This window comes from Chinchilla lanigera, unplaced genomic scaffold (assembly GCF_000276665.1).
Source record: "Chinchilla lanigera isolate Chin_1 unplaced genomic scaffold, ChiLan1.0 scaffold00017, whole genome shotgun sequence".
Lineage (NCBI taxonomy): Eukaryota > Metazoa > Chordata > Mammalia > Rodentia > Chinchillidae > Chinchilla > Chinchilla lanigera.
The window spans coordinates 2,400,230-2,410,446 of NW_004955418.1; the positions used below are offsets into that span (position 1 = coordinate 2,400,230).

At 38.0% G+C, this 10,217-nt stretch overlaps 1 protein-coding gene across 9 annotated transcripts in view; it reads left to right on the top strand.

Moving 5' to 3' along the window:
- Nucleotides 1-10,217, top strand: part of Fam13b (family with sequence similarity 13, member B) — a 76,537-nt gene that overhangs the window by 21,807 nt on the left and 44,513 nt on the right. For all 9 annotated transcript variants that reach the window (XR_001233529.1, XM_005382138.2, XM_005382140.2 and 6 more), the window contains exon 7: nucleotides 5,439-5,593. Coding sequence is in view for 8 of the 9 variants with exons in the window: in XM_005382138.2 (XP_005382195.1) it covers nucleotides 5,439-5,593 (155 nt within the window). In the remaining variant the exon portion in view is untranslated. The remainder of the gene's footprint in view (nucleotides 1-5,438; nucleotides 5,594-10,217) is intronic.

Consider the following 10,217-nt stretch of genomic DNA (forward strand, 5'->3'; position numbering starts at 1 on the left):
TTTTTTCTTAAAGACAGGGTCTCAGTTCATGCTGGTCTTGAACTCACAGTGATTCTTCTGCCTCAGCCTCCCCAGTGCTGGGATTATAAGCATGACATCGCCACATCTTGCTCAATGGTAGAGACTTTTATGTCTATTTTAGTGTTTTGGTTTTTTTTTCCTGTAAATTTAGGCATTACTTTGTAATTGTAAGTATGGTGTAATTTTTGCAAAGAAACTGCTAGTTATAGAGGAATACTGTATAAGCAAAGGGTGAAAAATTTAAGTTAGAGCAAAAGATCAATACAAACTTGTATATTTTAATTTTTTTGGTACTTAAGAGTGAACCCAGTGCTTTATGAATGCTAGGCAAATCCTCTACCACTGAGTTAGATCCCCTGCCCTTTACAGACTTAGAAATTTGAACTTTTCCCTTGATTACAATAGTAGGTCAGAGTAGTGGAATCATTGTTTGATTTTTGTTTTTGAGATAGGGCCTTGTTATGTAGTTCAAACTGGGCTTGAACTCACCATATAGACTACTTGTCCTCAAACTCCCAGTAGTCCTCCTGCTTCAGCCTCTCAAGTGCTGGGATTATAGGCATTTGCCACCATGTCTAGCTAAAATGCGTATTTATATATGAAGTACATTGGATAGATTAAATTTATTGCCTGAATTAGCGGGAAATGAACCTTTTAAAACATTTTTAAAGATTCCCAATTATCATAGTATCTGACTTAATTTTTTAAAAGATTTTGCCAGGGTGGTGACACCTGCCTGTAATCCCAGCACTCAGGAGGCTGAGGTAGGGGGATGGTTGTGAGTTTCAGACCAATTTAGGGTACAAGGTGAACTCAAGGCCAGCCCGAACTGCATAGCCAGACCCTGTCTCAAAAAGACTAAACAAACAAATAAATAAATAAATAAAAGAAAGACTTAAAGGACTGATACCTCTCCTCCAGATTATTCTTGTTTGAAAAAAAGTAACGAGGAGAAGCGGATAAGTATACCTTAAACTTTAATGTCTGGATACCCATAAGTAAGCCCATCTGGGGAGAAATTCTACATGTCACATTACTTTCATTAAATTATGCTTTAATTCAGTAATTTTTTGAAAAGTAAAATTAATAATTGCTCAAAGTGAAATAGTATATAAGTGTTGGTGTCACTGATTTTGTGCCTTTCTAAGATGACCTAACAGAAACTGATGGTGCCAGCTTGAGCTAATGTTTATATCTTGACTCCTCAAAATCTACAAGGTATGCCTGGATTATGACATATTGTGATACAATTTTCTATTATACTATTTCTTGTATATGCTGAAGTATATCTATATTTCACATTTATTGAATGAGTTTCTTTGTCTTTTCTTGTTGTTGTTGTTGTTTTTGAGATGAACCTCGCTATGTATCCAGGCTAGCCTTGAATTTGTAGCAGTCCTTCTGTTGCCTCCCAAATGTTGGGATTACAGGTGTGTGCCACCATGCCTGGCTCTTTTTTTATTTTTTAAGCACTAGAAAGATTGATTTAAAATATGTTGTGCTTTATGTTAATGTCAGGAGGTAATGTTGAATTCTGCAGACTTTCCCATGGATAGAAAAGAGGATACAGTATTATCATACTGAATAGAATATGCCCAGTAAATGGATAGTTCAGTGGATCCTAAGAGACAGTGATATATTCTTTATTGTCTGGATGTATCTTACTTTATTACTGGAATCTTTTTGTTTTTCTTTTCCTTTCTTTTCCTTTCCTTTTTTGGGGGGCAGACAGGGTTGTGCTAGGTAGTTTAGGCTGGCCATAAGTTCACTATGTAGCTCAACCTGGCCTTGAATTTGCGGTGATCCTCCTGCTTCAGCCTCTTGAGTTCTGGGATTATAGGGATGCTTCACTATGCCTGGCTATTACTAGAATTGATTTTCTAATCTGTTTTTATTCTAAATTTCTGGATTAGTGTGACAGTTGCAAATAACAGAAATACAGACTGGGAAGTTTTTGTTTAAAAGCGGATTCAATAACTTCAATTTAATTTGTGAAAAAGTGATAATTTGAATTGCACTAAATATCTTCATGATCAGCCCTGCTTGGTTGTGTGTTTGAATTGGTCTAATTTAAATGCTGCTAATGTGTTGTCTGCGTATTTTAAAATGTAGGCAGATGCGGCTGATTTGGCAGTCTTGCTTTTTCTCCTGTCTTTTTGAGACAGTCTCACTATGCGTTCAGGCTGGCCTTGAGCTCACTGTGTAGCCCAGGCTGGTCTTGAACTCACAATGATCCTCCTGCCTCTGCCTCCCGAGCACTGGGATTACAGGTGTGCACCACCACGCCTGGCGGAAGCAAGGTTTAGTCACCCCTTTTTTGGAGTTTCATTCCATTAATGCAGATACCTGGCTGCAGTAGATTTTTATTTCTATTAATTATATTAGAGAGATGGTTGGAGATGATGATGAACAGGGCTTGTTTGAGAAAGCGGGCTTTGTATGAGTCCGTAAAAGCAGGAGACTTCAGTGGAATGGTTTGAAGATGGAGGTGAAAATTATATTTCTTTGTACTTTTTGAGAAGGCAGATAGCAACATTCTCTACAAACTGGAATCTTGAGAGCAGGCATTTCTTGGGACCCTAAAGAAGGGACTTACAGCAAAGAAAGAGATGTAAGTATGGTGAGGTTTTCATAAATGACACTGAGGCAGCTGTGTACGTAGGACAAGTTCACAATAATTTATGAGCAGAGTAGTTTTGACTAGTGAAAGTTTATCTTGACAGGGAGAAGAAAAAGAACTTTGGAAGGTTCAAGAGAGCATTTTACTTCTATAATACTTACTGTGCAGTGGGACCTTAGTTCATGAACTTAATTCATCCTGTGATTCTGGGGGAGATGGCTGTGGTGGTGGTAGTCACCCAATGTGGAGTTCGCAAACAGAAGCAAAATTTTGCATGATGGTTTTTTGAGAATCAAATTGCTCTGGACGGGCTGGGGATTTAGCTCAGCGGCAAAGCTCCTGCCTGGCAAGCGCAAGGTCTTGAGTTTGGTTCCCGGTACCGGAGAAAAACGGAAAAAAAAAAACAAAAAAAACAAAAAAACAAATTGCTCTGGAAAAGAAGTGTTCGTGAACTGAGGTATTAGTAATTGAGGCAGTTTTTACTGGAGGAAGTTACAGTGGGAGGCCTGGCAGTTATGAACAGGAAGAAGAAAAGCCCACAAGTGATTGTTCATTTCATATCTTAGTTGATTATTGGTGAAAATACTGGGAAATATCATTAACTACTTAACATTTAATATAATATATTCAGTATAGTGCAGTATAAGGCTTTTGTAGTTCCTAAGTGATATGGGCTACGTAAAGAAAATTACAGTAAAACTCTGGTTTCTGAGCATAATTCTTTCTGGAAACATGCTAGTAGTCCAAAGCACTTGTATATCAAAGTGAATTTCCCCATTAGAAATAATAGAAACTCAGATGATTTGTTCCACAACTCAAAAATAGTCATATAAAAATAATTAGAATTGGGGTTGGGGATACAGCTCAGTGGTGCAGCTGCCTGCCTGACAAGTGCGAGATTGTGAGTTTGATTTCTGGTACCAAAAAAAGTTTACTACAATAATGTAATAAAATAAAGAAAATACAAAATACAAAGAAAAATAAACAAGTTTTACAAAGTATGAAGAAAAATAAACAAGTTAACGTACAATTACCTTTGAAAACCTCCATGGCTGGAGTGAGAGAGACAGGAAGGTTATTATATGGAATGACTTTTACTATCACTAATGGAATCATTGCTATTGGCTCAATGGAATCTTTTTCTTTTTTTGCACTTTTAGAAGGAACCTGTCCAATAACGCTTGGCTTTGCCTTCTTGTGAGGATTTCATGGAAATGTGAGACTGCATTGTAGTAGTCCTCCTGCCTTAGTCACCTGAGTGCTGGGATTACAGGCGTGCACCACCACACCCAGCTCCATTCTTTATTTCTGACAAGTGTATATATTTTTTCCAGTATTTTTCTTGCTTAGGTTATCAGTTACATACTCCTTAAGTATATTCTGTGGATTTTCACTAACTAATTGAGTATATAGATATGGAAAAAAGATAATTTTCCATTTGATCAACTTTATTTTTGTCTTTTGGAGACAGGGTCTCACTATGTTGTTCAAGCTGGCCGTGAACTCACTTTGTAGCCCAGGCTGACCTTGAACTCACAGCAGTCCTCTTGCCTCAGCCTCCTGAGTGCTGGGATTACAGGTGTGCACCACCACATCTGGCTCATTTGATTTTTTTTTTTTTTAATCAACTCTAAAAACTGACGGGAAATTTGAGGTTTTTGCCTTTATGTATAAATCTTCCCTGTCAGTTAATAACTACTAGGCTATTCTAAGTTTTTTCCATTGTCATTATACATGATATGGTTCAGATGAGGGATGGCATTTATAAGCACAACAAATTAAACAGAATTTGCTGCATATCCTTTATATATATGAGTTGTTAGTGACCCGTCAGACTAGTGTTTTTTTTTTTTTTCTTTTTTCAGTCTCTTGATTATACAGGTTAATGGGTTTCATTCTGGCAGATTCATACATGCACATAACATACTTCCTTTTCATTTTTAATTTTTTTTTTTATCTATACATGTTTCCCATGTATAATGGTCACATTCATGGTAGGGAATTTGTACTTGTGCTTAATAATATATCTTGCTGCTGCTTTTTTCCCCCATTCCCTTGCCTTCCCTTCAACCCTTCTTTCCCTCCCCATTTTCAAAAGCTTTGTTTCCATTTTTTTCTTCCATTCTTTTTTTTTTTGTTTGTTTGTTTTTTTTCCGGTACCAGGAATCGAACTCATGACCTTGCGCTTGCCAGGCAGGTGCTGTGCCGCTGAGCTAAATCCCCAGCCCCTCTTCCATTCTTTTTTTAATCCCCTTTCCCTCCTTCCCTCCTCGCACCTCCTTGTTGTTCCCTTTCCTATTTGAACAAGTTCTTCCTACTTCCCAGTGTCTGTCATCCTTTTGCTCCTCATTTACCTTTTGGGTTTCTCACACGAGAAACCCAAAGGCTCTTTTTTTCTTCATACACATTTTAATTTGGCTTGTGGTACTAGGGATTGAACCTAGCCTGGTGTGTGCTAGGTGAGTGTGCTACTGCTGAGTTATACTCCCAGCCCTACAATTTTATTTTGGTATACAGATGTTGGCATTTACTCCATAAGATACCTTGGTCCTCAGAAGTGAGGGGAAAAAATTTTTTTAAATGAGTTTTTTGTTTAAATTTTTTTTAGAGTATTATGTCTTTGCTTTTTTCTTTTTTTTTTTTTTTTCCGGTACTGGGAATCGAACTCATGACCTTACGCTTGCCAGCCGGGCGCTGTGCTGCTGAGCTTAATCCCCAGCCCCAGAGTAGTATGTCTTAGATATTTCAGTTAACAGCTTCATTAAATTTCAGTTGGAATTTCCTTTTTTTCCTGTAGGTTAATGACCTTTCAGAGGAAGAAGATGAAAAGCTAGAACATATAGAAGAACTTCCAGAAGAAGGTGCAGAAAAATCAGGTGACATGCCGGAAGTGGTACAATTAAGGATGACTGAAAATGTCCTGGAATCCAATAGTGTTATAGCAGCAACAAGGTAAATACTTCGCCTGAATGAGCTTCAGCTTCTGAGCATTTATTCTAGACTCACTTAAGCACTGAATACAAATTATAGCTGTATGTGAAAGCCTGACGCTTATATCTGGAAAAAAACAAGAAAATTTAAAGCAGCAGCTTTGGTAAGCAATTTTATTTATTAACATTACACCTTTCTTAGAAAATAAAGCCTCATAATGTATTTCTTTTTTTAGCTTTTTTTTTTTTGTGGTACTGGGGATTGAACTCAGAGCCTTGTACATGCTGGGCAAGCCCTCTACCACTGAGCTACATCCCCAGCCCGAACATATTTCTTTCTTTCTTTTCTTTTCTTTTTTTTTTTTTGGTCTTCGTTGAGACAGGGTCTTGCTATGCACTTCAGGCTCAAATCTTTCTTTTCTTTTCTTTTTTTTTTTTGGTCTTCGTTGAGACAGGGTCTTGCTATGCACTTCAGGCTGGCTTTGAGCTCGCTTTGTAGCCCAGGCTGGCCTCCAACTATCAACGATCCTCCTACCTCAGGCTCTCAAGTGCTGGGGTTACAGGCCTGCACCACCCAACATATTTCTTAAAATTTGTTTTTATGTGAGCTTGTTGAGCTGGGTAAATTTTCAGTACTTTTGACAGTAGAATTCTAGAGAAATTTACAGTGATTGCATTGACTTGTATTTCTAGCTTTTAGGCTACAGCGATGTTTAGAAAATATGTAAGGATAGAGCGCTGATCTTTTAAAATAATGCTTCCAATCTTTTTCATGGATAAAAAGATCTTTTCTAAATGGCATACTGATGCGGGGCATGGTGTCTCAAAAAGACAGAAAAACAAAACAAAAAAACTAAATGGCATGCTGAATAAATATGAAAAATGTGATAGACTGGCTTTAGTGGATACTCTTCAGAAAGCTTTAGAGAAGTCAAGAGCTGCCCATACATATCTGTCTCTCTTTTTTTTTTTTTTTTCCTTGCTTTTTGTTTTTTTGGGGTTTTTTTTGTACTGGGAATCAAACTCAGGACCTTGTGCTTGCCAGGCAAGTGCTTCTGCTGCTAGGCTATATCCCTGGCCATACATCTCTCTTGAGTTTGCTAAATTCTGTGGTAATGTTCTCTTAAGTTCCATGGTTTATTAACCCGTTTTCATTAGGAGGGCAGGGCTGTATATTTAACCTGCTAAGTGTTTTACATTAAGTTTGTATTGATTAAATGGTGGTTTAACAGTAGAGGAAATGATAATGTCTTTTAAAAAAATGGTAATAGCTGAGGTTAGAGGAGAGGTATCAGTGTCACTTAGAAAAATTACAGCTGGTGTGGTGGTGCACGCCTGTAATTCCAGCACTTGGGAGGCAGAGTCAGGAGGATTGTTGGGAGTTTGAGACCAGCCTGGGCTACAAAGTGAGCTCAAGGCCAGACTGAACTGCATAGTGAGACCCTGTCTCAAAAAAGACAAAAAGAAAAGAAAGAAAAATTACAAAGTGACTTAAAATTATTTATATTGCTGAAGAATACAGCTATTACACTTTTCTGTGGGCCTCCTGATCTTGATCTTTATGAATAATTTTCTTTAAAAATATTATGTATTAATATGTTTATTCACACTTAGTTTAAAATTTCATTTGTGCTTTATTGTGTTGTTGGTTTTTTTCATTTTGTTTTTGTTTCTTGAGACTGGGTCTCACCATTTGGTGCAGTCTGGTCTTGAATTCACTATGTAACCCAGGCTGACCTGGAACTCAGAGTGATCCTCCTGCCTCAGCCTCCTAAGTGCTGGGATTATAGGCATGCATCACCATGCCCGGCAATGCTTTATTGTGTGTTTACATGACCTTCCGGTTAATTTTTATGGCCTCTTAACGGTATTTAAATTATACATTTGGGGGCTGTTGTTCAGTGGTAGAACACTGCCCCACTGAGGATGCCCTAGGCCTCCCATCTGAGATACTCCATTACTTCCAAGTAGCCTTTCTGTGGACACCACGCCTTTCATGTGTGGAGCGCTGGGTGACAGTCAACATCCACACTACGCAGGTTTAAACATTTTTGTAAGAGTTGTAGTCACATTCAAAATGTTTCCCTGGCTGGGCGTGGTGGCGCATATCTGTAATCTCAGCACTTGGGTGATTGAGGTAGGAGGATCGTTACGACTTCGAGACCAGCCTGGACTACAAAGTGAGCTCAAGGGCAGCCTGAACTGTGTAGCAAGACCCTGTCTCAAAAAGGCCAAAATAAAAAAGTTTCCCTGGAAAGTTGTGAAGGGTGGGATTTGTGGAGTGTTGTGTGGGCGCCTTCTTGGTGGTAGTGACTTCATGTGTGGTCTGCGTGGTTCATCTGTGGTGTACAACAATGCTGTCGTCAGGGGGTTCAGCACTTCCCTATGATCTTTGTATGGGAATTTTAAAAATTAATAATTAGATTAAGTGATTGCAAGATTGATTTTATGAAGATTATATAACTATAGGCACATTTTAAAATAGAGTTAATAGCAGAAAGGAGAAAAGGTGAAGGGATGACTGAAGTCTTTTAACATTAAAGTTGACCAATGACTTTATTTCCTTTGTGGGTCAGTGTCCTTTTGATCTGCTAGCTCTTTTCTGAGGGTTTAATAGACTGCATTTTTAGGTGGTCTTTATGATATCCAACTATAGTTTCTGAGTAATGTGGCCTGATATCTGTCACCAATTATTTTTCTTATCTTTATTAATCAGGACTCACACCTTTTTTTTTTTTTTTTTGAGGTGGTCTTGCTTATTTTAAAGATGGTGCAGGCTGGCCTTGAACTCATGGAGATCCTTCTGCCTCAGCCTTCCAGATGCTGGGTTATAGGCCTGCTCCACCTCAAGACCCACAACTCTTTATATTATCTATGATATTTAGCTGCAAATACATAGCTATATTGTTCAGTTTTGCTTTGTTTTGTTTTTACATCCATTTGTGTGTACAATTTGTGCCTCAGTTTGTGCATGAGGGCTTCTCCTCATAGAATTTGGATAAAACCTGAAAATAACAGTTAAGTTATATGAAATCTGAAAACTAAATTGGTTCTTTGTCCTTCAGAAGTTCAGAGAACAAAGTTGTACGATCAGTTTTGTGGGTAGCTTTTCTGGTGACTCGTATAAAGGGTTAATTTTACTGTGGCTTTGAGGGATCCTTTTTTTTTTTTGGTTTTTCTCTGGTACTGGAAATCGAACTCACAACCTTGTGCTTGCCAGGCAGGCGCTGTGCCGCTGAGCTAAATCCCCAGCCCCTGTTTTTGTTTGTTTGTTTGTTTGTTTTTTGGTGAAGGATCCTTGTTAACATTCAAATGAAATCTTTTTTGATTTTTTTTTTTTTTTTTGGTACCAGGAATTGAACCCAGGACCTTGCACTTGCCAGCAGGTGCTTATGCCGCTGAGCTATATCCCTGGCCCCCTCAAATGAAATCTTAATCATGAGGGAGGGATCCTTATCAAAAGAAGCTATTTATTTGATTGTCCCAGTATATTTTTCAGGGCTAATATCTTTACTGTTGCACTAATAAATAACTTGTCTTGCTCATTCCTACTTTTATATGTACTTGGATTTTCTAGTGTCAGTTAAAAAGGGATATGAAGCAAAAGGTGAGCTACCTTTCTTCTGTGTCCAATTTAAATCCATCAGAACGGTCCTCTCTTTGGCTCCTTTGACTGACTGGGAATCTTACTAAATCTTAGTCTTTTTGGAGGCTGGATATAGATCTAACCAGTGTTCTTCAAACTTGTTGTATGGATTTAGAAAAAAATTTTAAGTACTGGGCGTTGAAACTCAGGGCCTTTGCACAAGCTACATCCCTAGCCCTTTTTATTTTTTATCTTGAGACAGGAGTCTTACAGAATCACTAAATTGCTCAGGCCGGGCTCAAACTCAAATCCTCCTACCTCAGCCTCGTAGAGTGTGACCGTCTATGCCTGGCAAACTTTTTTTTTTTTTTTTACAGTTTACCTAACTGAGAATCATTATTGATGCTTATTGGGATCTTCCTTAGAGCTGTGATGGGAAGACTCAGGAGTACACCTTTTCTTAAGGCTGTTCTTTCCTTTTAAATGTGGAATAAATTTCACATATATAAAGGTCCATGAAACATATTTATAAAAAACAATTAGTAAAAATTAGTAAAAAGCAAATATCCATATCCTACCTCCCATATCTAGAAATAAATATTGACAGCAGCACAGTAGCTTTAAAATCTTGGTACCTCTCCTTCATGACTAAGATAACCACTGTGTTGACCATGGTATTCATTTCCTTGGGTAATCATTTATGAAAATGAAATCAGAATTTTAGCCCATGTGTGATAGTGTCACTAATGAAAACAAACCTCTGTATGTAAAATCTTAGTCCAGTTTTTTTGTTTTTTTTGTTTTTTTGAGACAGAGTCTCCCCATGCACTTCAGGCTGGCCTTGAACTCACTGCATAAGCAAGGCTGGCCTCAGATTCATGGTGATCCTCCTACCTCAGCCTTGCAGGTGCTGGGATCACAGGTGTGGGCCACCACACCTGGCTAGTCCAGGTTTTTTTGCTTATTTTACTTTATTTTATTCTATTTTAGTCTTTTTGAGACAGGGTCTCACTATGCCGTTCAGACTGGTGTTGGGGTGTTTTTTTTTTTTTTTTTTTTT